The 17,001-nt window shown below is 51.4% G+C and overlaps 1 protein-coding gene across 1 annotated transcript; it reads left to right on the top strand.

The window, feature by feature from the left end:
• Positions 1-1,515: 1,515 nt before the first annotated feature.
• THEMIS2 (thymocyte selection associated family member 2) lies at positions 1,516-15,048 on the top strand (the record flags this gene model as incomplete). Its single annotated transcript, XM_014546828.1, has 5 exons — positions 1,516-1,801; positions 4,871-5,272; positions 10,566-11,632; positions 14,100-14,256; positions 14,736-15,048. Coding segments are annotated over 5 exons (1,968 nt in total), but the record flags the coding sequence as incomplete, so codon positions are not given.
• Between the last annotated feature and the right edge of the window lie 1,953 nt (positions 15,049-17,001).

The following is a 17,001-nucleotide window of genomic DNA, read 5'->3' as shown; positions in this document are numbered from 1 at the left end:
CGGTAGCTCCCGCTCCCCCGACACCCTCTGCATCCCCCCAGGTCCCTCCGCCACCCCCTTTGTCCCTGCGGGTCCGTCACAGGCGGCGCTGATGTGAGCAGCTCTCCAGCCCCCGGCTGGCACGGCTCCTGGTCCTGCGCGCCTGCGACCCGCTCACCTGGCCGAGGCCGCCTGGCTCGCTGCACACAGAGGGCCCAGCCGGTCACTAGTTATGACCTGAAAGAGCAGGAGGCCACGGGCTGACAGGCGGTGGAAGGGGGAGGATGGAAGGGGGAAGACGGCTGCTCAGCCCATGGGAAACCCAGGCGGTGGAGGGTGAGGGAGGAGCTGTGTTAGACAGAATGGGGAAGGAGAAGGTGGAGGAGAGAGGGAACCAAGACACTGGGTGGGGCAGGGGGCTCCTTCCTTAGAGAGCAACTTAATTCCTGGTGCCCTGGCTGTCCTGTCCCTCTCTCTGTCCCCTCACGGCAGCTCTGAGGCCCCAGGGGCCCCGGACCAAGGGTGAGACATGCAGGGCCACACAGGGGACAGGTCCACTTGGGAATCCGACGGATCTGGGTTCAAATCCTGACCCTACCTCTGGGGGCTTCGTGCAGGCGCCCGGCTCTGTTTGTTCTCCCGGACATCCCCTGCTCACTGGGTGTCACAACACCTGGTTTCATCATGCTGCCTCCGCCGGGTGGTGGGAAGTGACGACCTTAGGGTAGGATAAGAAGCAGATGGGTGTGGAGGCGGGGTGCGCGTGGAGGACAGATGGCGATGCTGATGGGGCAAGCGTTGGCCCAGACCCTCGGACGGGGTTAGGAGTTGCAGCTTTGGAGGCAAACACCCTGGACTCAAGTCCCAATTAGGCTCTAATTACCTGTAATCTCAGGCCCCTTGCGGCCTCGCCGAGGCTCAGTTCCATCATTTAGGAAAGGGCACTGTCTGTCCTCCGAGGGCAGGCATGGGCTTACACGCAGTGACAGACATGCAATGACCACCCCGCTCGTCACCCCAGCTGCTGTGCTCACCAGCCCCGAAACCGCAGGCCCACTGTGTGCTTGTGAGTCAGTGTGCACTTCCCTGGGGACCAGGAAAGAGGTTTGGGCAGTTTCTCGGGGCTGTTGTGTAGGCCCTGCTGGGCTGCGGTGGGGTGGGGTGGGGTGGGTCCGGTGGTCTCAAGGCTGGCCCTGCTGTACTTTGCTGTCGGTCGCCAGCAGGACGCAGAGCCTGGGCACTCGGTGGGAGAGAGAGACCTCTACTGAGACCTTCCATGTTCCAGACCCGGCTTTTTCGGCCCAGGACCCTGCCTCAGGGTCCACCCTGCCGGCGGCCCTCATGTTCTCCTGTACTTCCTTGAAAGACAATTCCCCTGAAGAAGAAGAAGGCACCCGGGTGGGTGCTGGGCTCTGCGTGACCGTGGGAAGCCACGGGGATGTGAGGAGGCCAGAGGATGTACCACAGAAGGTGCATCCAGCGAAGGCAAAGGCAGCCTTGGTGCGGCCTGAAGGCAGCTGAGCCAGTGGCCGCTGAGTAGGGAAAGACAGGGAAGGGCGTTCCTGGCAGCAGGAACACGTGTGCAGAGGTGTGACGGGGCAGGGCTTGGGGGAGAACAGGGCACAGGCTGCCCAGTGCTTGGCCCCTGCTGAACGGGGAAACTGGGTCTGTGTCTCCGCAGGTTCCGTCTACGAGATCTGCGGGAATGAGTGCTGCCTCTCCACGGGGGACCTGGTCAAGGTCACCCAGGTTCGCCTCCAGAAGGTTGTCTGTGAGAACCCGAGCACGGGCCAGACCATAGAGCTGGACCCCAACTTCAAGGGTAAGGGTGGCACCTCTGTCTCCCCGAGTTCTGGGCCCCCTCCGGGCACACCTGCAGACACGCTCGTGGGCTTGCCGACTCCAGCACGCACTCCCTCTGGGTTAGCACGTGCGACGCTCATGACGCCCAGCCTTAAGGCTCAGGTTGTCCTCAGGGTGGTCTGATGCCCTGAGCCTGGCCTGGCTGCCCCCTCTCCCTGTCCATCTCTCTGATCACATCTTGACAGGGATTTTTTTTTTTTGTTCCAGGTCTTTGTCCACGTGCCTGTCTCTGTGTTTGCTCATACATTCACTTACTGAATATTATTGACACCCTCTGTGTGGCAGGCTCTGTGCTGGGGGTTGGGGTTCAGGATGAATCAGGGGCAGCCCGCTCAGGGTGGGGGCGGGGAGCTACCATGATGGCAGTGAGAGAAAGAGCAGCAGAAGTAGGCACAAGTTTAGAGGGGGCTCTGGCGGGAGTGGTCTGGGCAGGCTTCCCGGAGGAGGTGGCCCCGTGCTGGAGGAAGGATCCCTAGAAGGAGTAACCAGAGGGAGCAGCATGTGCATATTTGGGGCTCCAGAAACCCCATGTAGCTCAGGTATTTCGGGAAGTGTGTAGTGTGGTGGACTGTGGGCCCGATGCTAAAGCCAGCAGCCTGGACGGGAATCCCACCTGCAACCACCGGCTGTGGCCGTGGTCAGTTCCCCTGACCTCCCCGGGCCTCAGCTTCCTCCTCGGTGACAGGGGCACTCAGGCGCGATGTGAGGATGAGATGAGTGGCCTTGCATGAGTTGCCATGCATGAAGGCCTGGCACAGAGCAGGTGCCCTCTGAATGCTGGTCTTAGTATGAGTCACTGTGATCGCCCAAACAGGATAGGTGAGGCTGTGTGTTCCAGATGGGGTGGGAGGTGGCGGGAGTCAGACCGAAAGGGGCCTGTGTGGGGCACAGACACGTTTAGGCAGTGGTTCTCGACCTTCTGGCCCTTTAAATACAGTTCCTCATGTTGTGACCCAACCATAAAATTATTTTCGTTGCTACTTCATAACTGTAATGTTGCTACTGTTATGAATCGTAATGTAAATATCTGATATGCAGGATGGCCTTAGGCGACCCCTGTGAAAGGGTCATTCGACCGCCAAAGGGGTCGAGACCCACAGGTTGAGAACCGCTGCTTAGGTCTTTATTTTGAAGACACTGAGGAGCCAGTGAGGGTTTTATTTTTTTAATATATTTTATTGATTTTTTACAGAGAGGAAGGGAGAGGGATAGAGAGTTAGAAGCATCAATGAGAGAGAAACATCGATCAGCTGCCTCCTGCACACCCCCTACTGGGGATGTGCCCGAAACCAAGGTACATGCCCTTGACCAGAATCGAACCTGGGACCTTTCAGTCCACAGGCCGACGCTCTATCCACTGAGCCAAACCAGTCAGGGCAAGTGAGGGTTTTAAATATGAAAGTGATGTTGTGTTGTTTTGTATTTGAGGATTTTGCTTTTATTTTGAAATAATTTCAAATTTACAAAAGACTTGCTAGAACTACTGTACACTTTATCCAGATTTACTAATTGCTAAACATTTTGTTATGTTTGCTTTCTCTCTCTTTCCCTTCCTCTCTCTTTCATACACACGCACACATTGAACACGTCACGTCACCATATATGTATGTGTTTATGTATATACTAGAGGCCCGGTGCATGAGATTCATGCACTCGGGGGGAGGGGGCGCCCTCAGCCCTGCCTGTACCCTCACAGTCCCCAGGAACCCTCAGGGGATGTCCAGCTGAGGGCTTAAGTGGGCCTAAGACGTCAGTCAGACATCCTTAGCACTGCCGCAAAGGTGGGAGAGGCTCCCGTCACCGTCACTGCGCTCACCAGCCATGAACCCGGCTTCTGGCTGAGTGGTGTGCCCCCTGTGGGAGCACACTGACCACCACGGGGGCAGCTCCTGCGTTGAGCATCTGCCCCCTGGTGGTCAGTGTGTATCACAGTGACCTGTCTTTCCGCCGTTTGGTCGATTTGCATATTAGCCTTTTATTATATAGGATTTTCCTTGAATCATTTGAGAGTAAATGGCAGACATGATGCCCTTTACATCTAAATATTACTCCCAATATTTAGTGTGTCTCTTAAGAACAAGGACATATGCTCACAAAACTATAGTTTAATGATCAAATCTAGGAAATTTAATATTGATACAACACTAGTGCCTAACCCAGTCTGTATTCGTTTCACCAGCTGCCCTAATAATGCCCTTTGTAGCAGTTTTTCCCCTTGATCCCGAATCCAGTCCCAGATCACACAGAGCAGGCAGCCATTCTGTTTCTTAGTCCCCTTTGGGCTGGGAAAGTCCCTCAGCCTTTCCTTGTCCTGACATCCACGTTTCAAAGAGTCCAGACCAGTGCTTTTGCAGAATGGCCCTCAGTCCGGATCTGTAAGATGTTTCCTAGCTTGAATTCTTGTTGAGTGTTTTGGGCAGGAAAATCTCAGGAGTCATGTCCAGATGAGGGGTTAGTTTAGGGCAGTCGGGTGGCAAGATTGGATGGGGTGGGGGAGGGGCAGAGGTGAGAGCAGCCAGAATTGGCAGACACTTAAGTGGCGGGGAGGGGGCGATGTCAGAGCTCGTTTGGCCAGTGGCTCCTGGTCTCTAGTTTGGGGAAGGGGGACAATGGCGCTGCCCCAGGAAGGGGTGGCTGGTGTGGGAAGTGTGGCGTTGGAGCAGTGGTGAGGTATCCGGAGGCAAAGTTGGCAAAACGAGAGGCAGGTGGGGTCAGGAGGTAGGAAAATGTGGCAGCTGTCAGTGTGTCTATGGGGAATAGGTCCCTGTTCTCTTCTCTCTCTCTGAACCCGTGTCTGCCTGTGTGTCAGAGGGACCATCTCCACTCGGCCCCTCGCTGTCCATTCACACGTGGTCACTTGCTGCCTCCCCTTTCTCAACCCTACGGCCCGGGTATCCAGGTGCTGGCCTGTCCTTGGCACCTGTCCTCGGGGGAGTCTGGGGCCTCTTTGGCCAGACTGGGGCCTGGTATATTTAGTCCTGGACCCAACCCAGACTTGCCCCCCTGACACCCTCTGCTGTGCCCCCAGGCCTCTTCAGCCCCCTCACCGGCCCCCAGAGCTATGGAACCCTGGAGGAACTGATCTCTGCTATCAACCGGAGCTCCAAGCAGCTGCCCATCTGGTTCATGTCGACCCACAGAATTGACACAAAGGCCATGGTGGTGCCTGAGGAGCAGCCCCTCATGCTGGAGTCTGTGGAAATGTACCTCGGGGTCTGCTCCGCCCGCTGTGTGCTGGGCACGGAGACCCAGGTGACGGTGCTGCACCTGCCCCTGTCCACGAAGGGGCCCTTCTGGGAACTGGAGACTGGTGCCCCTCGGCCCCTGCTGCAGGCCCTGGCCCTGAGGGACCGCCAGCTCACCTGCCCTGCCTTCCCCTGGCGCTCCTTGATCCTGAGGCCCCAGTATGATATCCTAGCCATCATGCACAGTGAGTTGTCGGGGCAGGTGGGTGGAGGTTGTTGGGGGAAGGAAAGAGGGGGTCTGGGAAGCAGCTCTGATGGAGGACCCCCGCCCATAGTCTAGGGATTCCAGGTGGCTTACGGAATAGATTCTCAAAGAGTGGGAAGTAGATGTAAAAGGAGATAGGAAAATAGGGTAAGTTGAGAGTGGGGTCCCAGGATTTTATAAAATTGCGGGAAGTTGGGTTGTGAGGTACTAGCAGCCAGGTCAAAGAGACCAGTGTCACCAAGCAACACCTTGACCATTTGCTCGGAGAAACATGTTTTCCTGCCTCTGGGGAGAGCAGTATTGTTCCGAGGGCCCTTCTGTCAGAGTGACAGGGCACCGAGGGGAGCCCCCAGCTGCGCACAAGCTATTTCTCAGGGCAGGCTGGTGGCAGCAGGCAGAGCAGGGTTGCTGTCCAGTCGGAGGCCGAGCCTGAGCAGAGGTAGAAGAATGGCACCTGGGGCCTCTTCCCCAGAGGCCAGAGTTTGAGGTTCGGCTTCCTGGCAGTTACCAAGAGCAACTAGTCGGGATTGCTGGCAGACGACAGAGCCAAGTGGGGATTTTTGGCCTTGATTTTAAAAAACCTTTAAAAACTACTTTACGCCCAGCTGGTGTGGCTCAGTGGTTAAGCATTGACCCATGAACCAAGAGGTCACTGGTTCGACTCCCAGTCAGGGCACATGCCTGGGGTTGCGGGATAGATTCCCAGTAGGGGGCGTGCAGGAGGCAGTGGATCAATGATTCTTTCTCATCATTTATGTTTCTATCTCTCTACTCTCTCCCTTCCTCTCTCTAAAATCAATAAAGGCATATTACAAGAAAACAAAACACAAAACACAAAAACCTACTTTACTATGTAAAAATTCAATCCATTACAAAAGCAGGGAAGAATATAACAACCCCCATGACTCCATTACCCAACATCATAATTGTTGACTCATTATCGATCCTGTTTCATCTCTCCCCAGCCCCCTCTCCCCACTCCATCTCACCTGATAATTTCGAAGCAAACCCCAGGTATCATAACCTTTCTTTTGAAAATACTCCAATATGTGTCTCTATTTTATTTTTTTTAAATATATTTTATTGATTTTTTACAGAGAGGAAGGGAGAGAGAGAGTTAGAAACATCGATGAGAGAGAAACATCGATCAGCTCCCTCCTTCACATCTCCTTCTGGGGTTGTGCCCGCAAGCCAGGTACATGCCCTTGACCAGAATCGAACCTGGGACGTTTCAGTCCGCAGGCCGACGCTCTATCCACTGAGCCAAACCGGTTTCAGCAATGTGTCTCTATTTTAAAATGTGACTCTTTTTCCCAAGACACTGAAGTGTTGAAGAACACTTTATCTGACAATGCACCACGCCTAACAATTTCATCCAGCAGTCCTCAGTCTGCTGAGACCCTGGCTGTAATTCTGTTTGGATCACCTTCCTGACAAGGCATCGTTAACCACGAATCTCAGCCAACAGGACGCAGCAGCAGCAGCACTTACCAGTTCATATCTGACCACGCTTCATGGCAGGTGCTCCTGGCCGTGGACCACATGGCTCTCCCTGGCCTGTTTTCTGGTTTCTCTCCAGCTCCACTTGGTCTGATGGATGATACCGATCAGCACTCCCGGCAGCTTGAGCTGCTCTTTGGCTTGGTGACCACTAGCTTTTTGGGGTTTACGTAGACGTTCATGTCTTTGTACTTCTGTTGGATAACAACTCCTATTTTCTGATTGGACTGATGGTTTATTTTTTATTTTTTAAAATATGTTTTTATTGATTTTTTTTAGAGAGAGAGGAAAGGAGAGGGAAAGAGAGAAAAACATCAATGAGTGAGAAACATCTATCAGCTGCCTCCTGCACGATTGAGCCTGCAACCCAGGCATGTGCCCCATGACTGGGACTCGAACCTGAGACCTTCCAGTGCGTGGGCTGACACTCTAGCCACTGAGCCATGCCGGATGGATGCTTTAGAATGGAGACTGGCCCAATGTCATTGCCATTTTTAAAAAAATTATTATAGTGCTTGGGTAAAGTCTTCGACTTTTTAAATTTTTGGTAAACTGCTTGAGTTTGGGTACAGACTACTTTCCTTCTTTGTAATTATCCTGTTCAGTAGTTATTTTCACTGCACCTGACCTGGTCACAACAGATTCTTCCTCCTCCTCGCTCGGTTCCACACGAAATAGCTCCCCACTTTTCTGCACACGCTCCAGCCATTCAGGCACAAGGTCGGTCTCGATGTGGCTTCTTCTTTATATCCTTAGTTGTAGGACTTCTTCTCAGCTAGATTTCAGGTGGTTCAAAATGATGGTTCTCTTGTAGTTTAGTTGCAGTTTTGATGTGGTTGTGGGAGGACTCCAGTGCCGCATTTATCTACGCCATCTTTTTTTAAAATTAATTTTGAGAGAAAGATATTGATTTGTTGTTCCACTTATTTATGTATTCATTAGTTGATACTTGAATATGCCCTGACCAGGGATCGAGCCTGCAACCTTAGTGTATGGGGATGACACTCTAACCAACTGAGCTACCTGAGCAGGGCCCTGTGCCACCATCCTAACCGGAAGCTTGCAACTCTTTTTTTTTTTTTTTTTTTGAACAGACACAATACCATCATCACACCAAAAGAGAGAACAAGAACTCCTAGCACATGGTGATAATACCCACCTGGTGTTTGAATTTCCTCCGCTGTCTCATAATTTTGTTTTAGTTTATTCACCTCAGGACCCACATAAGGTCCACAATATTGCCGTTGATTGTTTTGTCTTTTAAGCTATAGGTTCCCCTTTCTTCTCTATTTTTCTTGTAATTTTTCTGTTGAAGGGAGTAGGCCATCTGTGCTACAGGCTTCTTCACATTTTGGGTTTTGTTGCCAGCATCCCTGTGGAGTGTTAACCTGCTCTGTCCTCTGACTCTCCCGTTGGGTCTGGCCCTGAGCCCACCCCAGGTTGGGTGACTCAGTCACAGCTGTATGCGTCCCAGTGAAAAGACACAAAGCACAGTCAGCACAGGGAAAGTACAGGCGGAGGAGCCCAGAGGACACGGGGGAGTCACACGGGGCACACTGAATTCCTGCAGCACTGAACTGTGACAACACGTGTGAAACCAGGGAAACGCATTAGAGAACCGGCGCCCAAGGTTTTTACTGGGGCTGATCACAGAGGCGTCCTCTGCCTGGCATGTACTGAGATTCCAGACTCCCGGAAGGAAAGCAGGTGTTCAGCTTAAACCACGCTGTTTGTACAGCTTAGGCACCGTGACCCACTCTTATCAGGAAATGGTGGGGACCCTCCCCGAATCCACATGCTTGCACGTCAGCCGGGAACAACACGCAGGCAGGCAGGCTTTTCTAGGGACAGCAGGCTCGGCCTGCTGCTAGCTCTTTCTGCTCACCTGCAAACGGGCACTTCGCTCGAGGCCTGAACAGATGCAGGAGGCACAGTTTGTCACAGTTGCGGGGCGTGGGGCACGGAATCCACACGTGGCTCTGTGTCTGCCACCGACCTGACTACCCTGAGCACCAGCCTTGCCACGAGGTGTAGCTCAAATAACACCATGGATGGGCCAGTGTGATGTGAGTAGCTGTTGATGACCACTGCCTCGATCCATGCTTTCATTAGAGATTGCAATCCCGTCATCCCTTCTTCAAGGGAAACCGCATCAAGAGAAAACTCCCCTCCTCTGCTCTTTTGTTCCAGTTTGTAGGAAATACAGGACATTGTGTTTGTCAACGTAGAGGTCCCCGGGACCATTCACCTCCACTCAGGCTCGGCCTCCAATGGCCAGGCTCTACCTCCGTTTCACCAGCCCTGCCACCAGCCTGCACTGAGACTAAGAAATATCCTTTTTTCCTTTTTTTTTTTTACTAGTTTTTAAAAAAATGAGTTGGCTCCTCAACATCCTTCAATGGGTGGTTTAGTTTTTTATTTTTTATCACTATGAACTCAGGGATGAAATGTTTTCAATATTTCAATCCATTGAAATTGTTAATCTTATGGGAAGCTCAAACTAGCTCAGCTTGGCCAGTGGGAGCCATGGAAGCTGTTTCACATTGGCCCCTAAATCCTTTTGACAAACCTTAGTGGTCTTAAATAGATTTTCTTGCTTTCTTGTAAAAGATATTTCAGGTTCATCTTGAGCATTTCCTCCTCAGGAAATTAGCTCTTTCCCAGGGAGCCCTGGGCAATAAGAGACCACATCTGGGGAGCCAAGGATTTTGAGGGCTTGGCAGGCTGTGCTGGATAATGAGGCAGCTCAGGTAACCCTTAAAATATTTTGAAGAAAAAAACAAAACACAGAATGGACCCCCACGTGCCCATCTTCTAGCTTCAACCCATTATCAGCTCATCTAGCACAAAGCAAAAATCCCAAAAATGTGACCGAGGGAAGTCATCACCACCCCTCTGAGCCTCTGTGTTCTCATCTGCAAAATGGGAGGGTATGCCTGCTCCGTCTTCTATGTGGATCAGACAACACAGTGGGTGGGCCAGTTTGCCTCATAATCACAGTCACCCTTTGAGTTTATGTACCAAGTACTAATCCAGAGAGGAGGCAAGTTGTCCAAGGCCATTTAGTCTCTTTTTCTTGATTTGGTTTTATATCTTTATTTACATCCAGAAAGGACTTGGAAAGGCAGCTTATAAAATGACATCAAAAATTCAATTCCAGAGAGGAGGCAAGTTGTCCAAGGCCATTTAGTCTGTTTTTCTTGATTGGGTTTTATATCTTTATTTACATCCAGAAAGGACTTAGAAAGGCAGCTTATAAAATGACATCAAAAATTCAATAAAATTTAAAAGTGGTTGAACTGATTGGATATTTGGTATTAAGGAATTATCAAATAATCATTATTATTTCAATGTGGTAATGGCATTGTGGTTATGCTTTAAAATTTTTAAACCATCCCTTCTTTTAGGGGCTGAAATAGTCAAAGATGGTGTGATGTGATTGTTCTGATTCAGAATAATTCCGTGGAGGGGAATAGTTGGATGGGAGTAGAAATTAAAGATGAGCTTTGAGTTCAGTGTTGAAGCTGGGTACATGGGGGGTCACTATACTAGTCTCCCTACTTTCATAAACGTTTAATAATTTCTAAAATAACTTAAAAAAAAAGAGGTTGGAGACAAGAGTGGCCAAGGAATCTGGTACAGCAGGAAAATGCTGGCTGGCGAGAAAAGACAAGAACGGGAGAGGTCAGCCGGCCCAGATCTCTTTGCTGGGGGTGGAGAGTGCACCGCTGAGGTGGGTGTGGCCATGCCACTGAGCTGACTCTTCTCCACAGTGCGCAGGACCATCGTCAACATCCCTTCCACCCTGGAGGTCGACGTGGAGGATGTCACTGCCTCCTCTGAACACTTCCACTTCATCCAACCGCTGCTGCTGAGTGAGGTCCTGGCCCGGGGAGGCCCCTTCCCCCTGAACACAGAGATCCTGGAAGTTCCAGACGGGCCCCCCATCTTCCTCAGCCCTTGGGTGGGCTCCTTGCGGAAAGGCCAGAGGCTCTGCATCTATGGCCTGGCTTCGCCACCCTGGCGGGTCCTAGCCTCATCCAAGGGCCGAAAGATGCCCAGGTACTTCCTGGTCTCTGGCGCCTACCAGGGTAAACTGCGGCGACGGCCAAGAGAGTTCTCCACGGCCTATGACATCCTGAGCGCTCTCCAGCCGGGCCAGCCACTGCGGGTGGTGGCCATGCAGGACTGTGAGGGGGATGAGATAGAGATCCCTGGGTTCACTTCCCTGACTATGGGAGACAGGTTGGAGGTGGTGGGGTCTGGTCAGGCCCTCGACGCTCAGGGCGGGGACGTAGACATCTTGGTGTGTCATCAGCTCAGTGACCAGGCTGAGGAGGAAGAGTGTGAAGAGGAGGCAGAGAACCAAGAACAGATTCTGCTGCCGCTCTACTTCTCTGGCGGCTTCGTGGAGGAGATGAGTGATAGCCGGCGATACAGCCTGGCAGATCTGACTGCCCAGTTCCCACTGCCCTGTGAGGTCAAGGTGGTGACCAAGGACACCAGCCACCCTGCTGACCCTCTGTCCTTCTTCCCGGGCCTGCGGCTGGAGGAGAAGATCATGGAACCCTTCTTGGTGGTCAGCCTGGACTCTGAGCCTGGAGTGTCCTTCGAGATTCCTCCCCGGTGGCTGGACCTGACTGTTGTGGAGGACGAGAAGCAGCCAGGCCAGCCAGCTGGGTCTCTCCCCATAATCACAGTGGAGGAGCTGACAGATGTCTTCTATTATCACCTGCGGAAGTTACCTGCCTTTGAGAGCCAATCCCCCCCACCCAGGCCCCCGAAGCGCCAGAACCTCAGTGGGCAGAAGAAACAGAGCAGCCAGGAGAGAAGCATCAAGGTACCAGTATAACCAAAGTTGGTGGGGATGGGTTCACCGGTTAGGGTCACTGCAAGTCCAGCCATTCTCCTTTGTCTAGCATCACATTTCTCTTACAATCGTCTAGAACTTGCATTTAGAAACGTGCACACTTTGCACCTGTTATTCTTATTCCATCCTCACAGGCCTGACGTTGGTGTGGTTACCATGTTTTATGGTTAAGTGACTCACAGACCCTGAGATTCACCGGAAGTCACAGCTAATAAACAGGAGGCCTGAACTGGAGCATCAGCATACTGACTCCAAGGTCACTGTGCTTTGCCTCTTTGCTACCCTTGATGTCACTCTAGTTCAAGCTTCATCGTTTTTCACTTCAACTGTTTCAGCAGCCTCTTCAACCCTTTCCACTGCTGTCAGAATTGCCTTCTAAATCCTTCCCTGGTCACCAATGGGTTTTGGCCCTATTTTCTGAAACCTCCAGTGGCTCCCCATTGCCAGGGGGTAATGTAGGCCCCGTAACAGCATCAGTGTCCCTTCTAAGCTGACCTCAGTCTCACTTTCCCAGGCCCACCTTCCCCCCACCCACTCTGCAGTCCACACTCCAGCCAGAGAAGCTCCTGACGCCTCCTCACTATGCCAGGACCCCTGCCTCAGCACTTGGCACACACCAACCCTTTATCTTCTTTCTTTCTGGCTCACGGGCAAGGCTCAGCTCAGATTTCCTCCTAGGCACTGAGTCCTCCCTCTCGTGTATTCACACTGCATGTTGGATGTAGCTTGCAGGTGGGGTGGGGGGCACGTAGTTTTCAATTTGATATACCCGAGTCTGTCTGGCTAGAATGAGAGTTCTGTGGGTGCAGGGACCTCACCCACTCCAAAGTGGACAGAGAAATGCCAGAGAGTGCTGAACTGAATGAAACAGAATCACAGTAAGAGGAGAGAACCAGTCACAGAGACAGAAAGACTGTTGTAGTCCCAGTTTACTCAATTTGTGGCCTGGACTCAGTATCGTTCCTTATCAGTGAACCTGACATAACATCGCTCACCGCTGTTACATTAGCTGCTTCCTGCAGGGTGTTTACTCTGTGGCAGGCACCTAAGCATTGCTCCACCTGGCTCTCATGTTGTACCTCTGAGGTGGCCACTGATATCCTCTCTTTGTACCGAGGAGAAAATAAGAGTGCTGGCAGGTAATTTACCTGAAATCACCTGGCTAGCAAGTGGTGAGGGGGGTTTAAAATGGGGTCTGACCACTGGGCTTGAACAGCTAACTACCATGCTCCACTCGTAGTTTGCACTGTGTGGATAGAAAGTTCAAAAAATGGATGCTGGGTCTCAGTCCAGAAAGAGGTCATATCTCAAGAGGGGCCGTTGTTGACCTGTCCCAGCCTTGGTTCCCGATGGACGTGACTTTGGGCCCAGCTCCTGCTTGTCGTCCTTGATCCAGCAGCTTGTCCTCTCTGGGTCTTAGTATTCTTTGTTGCTGATCAGGGAGCTATACGTGTTTGTTCTCCAAAGCACGGTGTGGTGGAAAGAGCACCAGCTTTAGGTGGCAGACATGGTCTGGTGCCGGGGTCCAGCCCCAGCAGTTCAGGGGTTCCCAAAGGTGTGGACGGAGTCGGCGAAGAATGCTTTACACGGAGACAGCGTTCATAGCTCTCTAGCTCTCTTTAGTCTCCGTGGATCTTCCTGTGCCTGGCTGAGGCCACAGAGAAAGATCCTGAGGCAAACTGAGCCTTTATTTTATAGTCAGAGGTAAACAAGGTAGTGGTTACCAAAGTTACACTGTTCTTGTGAGTTTCACGTGTTCTTGTTCTTGCTGCACTTCCCTCAGCCCATTAGCTTCCCAGATAAGATCTAGGGAGCGTTATAAGGTCAAGCCTAATTATGCTAAGAGGACTGTGCCCTCTAAGCTGGGACTTGTTTGTTTGTGACTTTGCCAACAGGTCAGTCTGAGGCTTAACCCTATAGCTGCTCCCCACAGTCTGGGTCCAAGTGTTGGTCCAGCTCGGGTCCCCGTGTGAGGTCTGACATGGCATACTCTCTCTGACCCCATTTCCTCATGTGTCAATTGGGGACTGAAGCAACTACTCAGAGGCTCACTCGAGGGAGCAGATATGCATATAGTATCTGGCACCAGGTAGTTGTGCAATGAAAGTCCTCTTCCTTCTGGGACTCCTCTCAGCCCTGGCACTCTGTCCTGAGGCTTTGTGACATTTTCCTCCTTCAGCAACAGGTGACCAAACTCCTATGTGGATACTGTCTCTAGCCTCTAATCATATCATCTCTCACCCTGGCCCCTTTCTCCCCTGCCAAAGAACATTCCATGTGCTTATAGCAAAAACCCCTGGGGTCCTGAGAAGCCCTACCCCGAAAAGGAGGTAGAGAAAGGAACAGAAGAAGTGACATTTGAAGGAAATTACATTTCATGGATTCTGCTGCTCTATTTCTTGGGACCCTGCTGACTTCTGCTTTTTCTCCCACTTAGTCTTCTAAAGCCCTAGCACAGCAGCCACCCCCTCTGTTGCCCAAACTCAAGATGAAAACCCTGCCAGCGGTCATAGATGGCATATCAAATACCTACAGCAAGATCTCTGCCAATAAGAAGGGCCTGAAGCCCACTCAGTCCAACATTCTGGATCCAGGTAAGTCCTTTCAGCCCCTATTCACCCCTATCCTTTCTTCTACCCTTCCTACGCTGATCCTCTGAGGCTGCTGGCCAAACATTCAGCAAGGCCCTGCCAACAGGCAGACCCTTCTGTGGTCCCAGCTGGATGGTCAAGCCTCTATAGGGGGCGCTTAGGCTGAAGCGTCCCCACTGTCCCTCTCCTAGCCCTGGCTCCCGATGGAAGTGACTTTGGGTCCAGTTCCTGCTTGTTGTCTGCACAGAGCCCTGGCAAGGAAAATGAGTTCCTCTCTCAACACACTCCCCTCCGTCCCCAAGGCATACAGGGGGAATGTCTGCAGTGTTCAGTCAGAATTTACAGTTTCCAGGCTAGCAAGAACCTTAGAGCACTCAGACCAACCCTTCCCTGTCCGGGCGAGGAAGTGTGCCCTAAAGTGGTAAAGTGGGGGAAGGAACCTGCTTAAGGACAGATCCTCACTGACCTGGACTCCTTTGCAGATGACGAAGACCACGATTATGAAGAGGTAGTTGAGCACTTTCGGAAAACCCTCTAGATGCCGGAGGAACCATGCTTCCTGACTGCTGCTTCTCAGGGAATCCGGGATCCCAGCCAATGCTACACGCCGTTAGAAGACCTTGGACAGTCTCACAGAAACCGAACCGCGGACAGGGAATGGCTTTGTGGGACGGATCAGAAATGGGATGGACACAGTCCCAGCTTCCCTCGGGTTCTCTGAGAGCTGGCTTGTTTGGGCCCAGCCCCTACACTTGACTCAGTGTCGGTGTCCAGAAGAGCCAACTCGTTTCTACTCCATCAAATGGGATGGACACAGTCCCAGCTTCCCTCGGGTTCTCGGTCTCTGCCACTGAGAGCTGGCTTGTTTGGACCCAGCCCCTACACTTGACTCAGTGTTGGTGTCCAGAAGAGCCAACTCATTTCTACTCCATCGTGTGTCCCCTACACCAGCTGTCCCACTGGTCGGTAAGAAAGGAATCAAAACCACCAACTTCGGTGATGGCAGCACAGTGACTTCTGCCTCTTGGTAAAGGGGGACTCAATCCTGATCACACTGAACTGAGAGCCCTTTATGTTTGCCACCCCCCTGGCCCCCTTCCTGCTCCACTCTTCCTCCCTCTCCCCTGTCAAGGCTCTAAGCTCCTGGGATACCAGGACTGTCTTCCTCCTCTCTGCAGCTCCTAGCACATGACAGCTGTACATGACTACCCAAGATTGTTTCACTCAAGAACCATAAAATAAAAAGGACACCTGAGCTCCTGGGAAAATGACAAAGACATCACTTATTCTGTGTGGCAGATCCTTTACAAACCTATTTAAATCCTCCAGTTTCTGAGGTAGACAATAATAGCCTGATTTTCAAGATCAGGAAACAAGCTTGGGTGATCAAGTGGTTCAGGAGGCAAACTGGTCACGAACCTGGGTCAGGATGCCAGCTCACCACCTATCAGCTATGACTAGAGCAAGTTATTTTAACCTAAGATTTAGTTTCTTCACATGTAAAATGAAACTAAGTTACCTACCTCACAGGATTGTTTTAAGAATCAAATCAGGTAACTTTTGTAAAGCATTTAACACAGTGCTTGGGACATAACAAACACTTGATAAACGTGTATCATTATTACTGACCAATATCAAACCTATATTCTTCCCACACGTCCACATTATCTCCTAGCCATGGAATCATCTGTTTAACTCAGCTTCCAAGGTCATTTTAGGCCTGTTCAGTGAGGGAAGACCATAGGCCTCATTTCCTGAAGTGGTGGGACTTTGGTTTCCTGGAACTAACCACCATGGTCAGCAGAGGACAGGAGGCAGACAAAAAGGTGATCTAAGTGTCCACTTGAGGTGAGGGCCAAATTTCCAATTCCTGGATTCTAGGAACTACACCTGAGTTTGTCATCCTTTTGCTTGTTATCATCCCTCTGGGCTGTCTGTTCTAGGAACTACACCTGAGTTTGTCATCCTTTTGCTTATCATCCCTCTGGGCTGTCTTGACCTATTGCACTTCCCAGGCCTTCTGGCCTTCGTACCACTGCATGGATTTTTCCAGGTGAAGTATCTAGCACCCCATCCTCGTCTCCCCCAACCCGGTTCTCATGCCCTCCTCCAGAAAGATAATCTAAACTGCAGAGGAGGACCCTGAGGAAGAGTATTCTGGACAAGCAATAAGCAAGAAAGTGAGAAAGTTCCTCCCTGACACAGAGCCCCTAGGGGCCAAGCCCACATGCAAAACACCAATAGTTTTCACTTTGCATTTAAGCTTGGCAACAAATTGAGCATGATCACAAAAAGGGGGGGCGGGTAGAGAAGCGGGCTACCAGTTCCTACAAAAGGAGTGGGCTACCAGTTCCTACAAAAGGGGATTTCTGAGTGGCCAAATGAGAAATGAAAAAATTTCACAATGGGGAAAGCTAGGCTTAAAAGGAAAACATGTTTGAAAATTACAACTGTGCATGTCTGATCAGAGCAATGAAGGTCAGCAGAGAATGGACCAAAGGCAGACACCACCCTCAGGGTGCTTTTGGCTTCTTTACCTCTGGAATAAGCCACTGGGCAGTGGGGAGGGCGCTTTAATGGGGACAGGAATACCCTCTGAGCAGTTGGTCTCCAAAGTGAGCACCCACGTCCCGAGTACACAAGATGATACACTGGGATACATAAGTTATTAGTACACCCCTTCATATTTTTAATATCCTTTTTCATTTACATTTGTGAATGTTTTGTAATATATAACTACCAATATAG

The sequence above is a fragment of the Myotis brandtii genome, unplaced genomic scaffold (genome assembly GCF_000412655.1).
Source record: "Myotis brandtii unplaced genomic scaffold, ASM41265v1 scaffold456, whole genome shotgun sequence".
NCBI classification, from domain to species: Eukaryota; Metazoa; Chordata; class Mammalia; order Chiroptera; family Vespertilionidae; genus Myotis; species Myotis brandtii.
The sequence above is the reverse complement of the archived record's forward strand: the minus strand, read 5'-3'. Positions and strand labels throughout refer to the sequence as shown.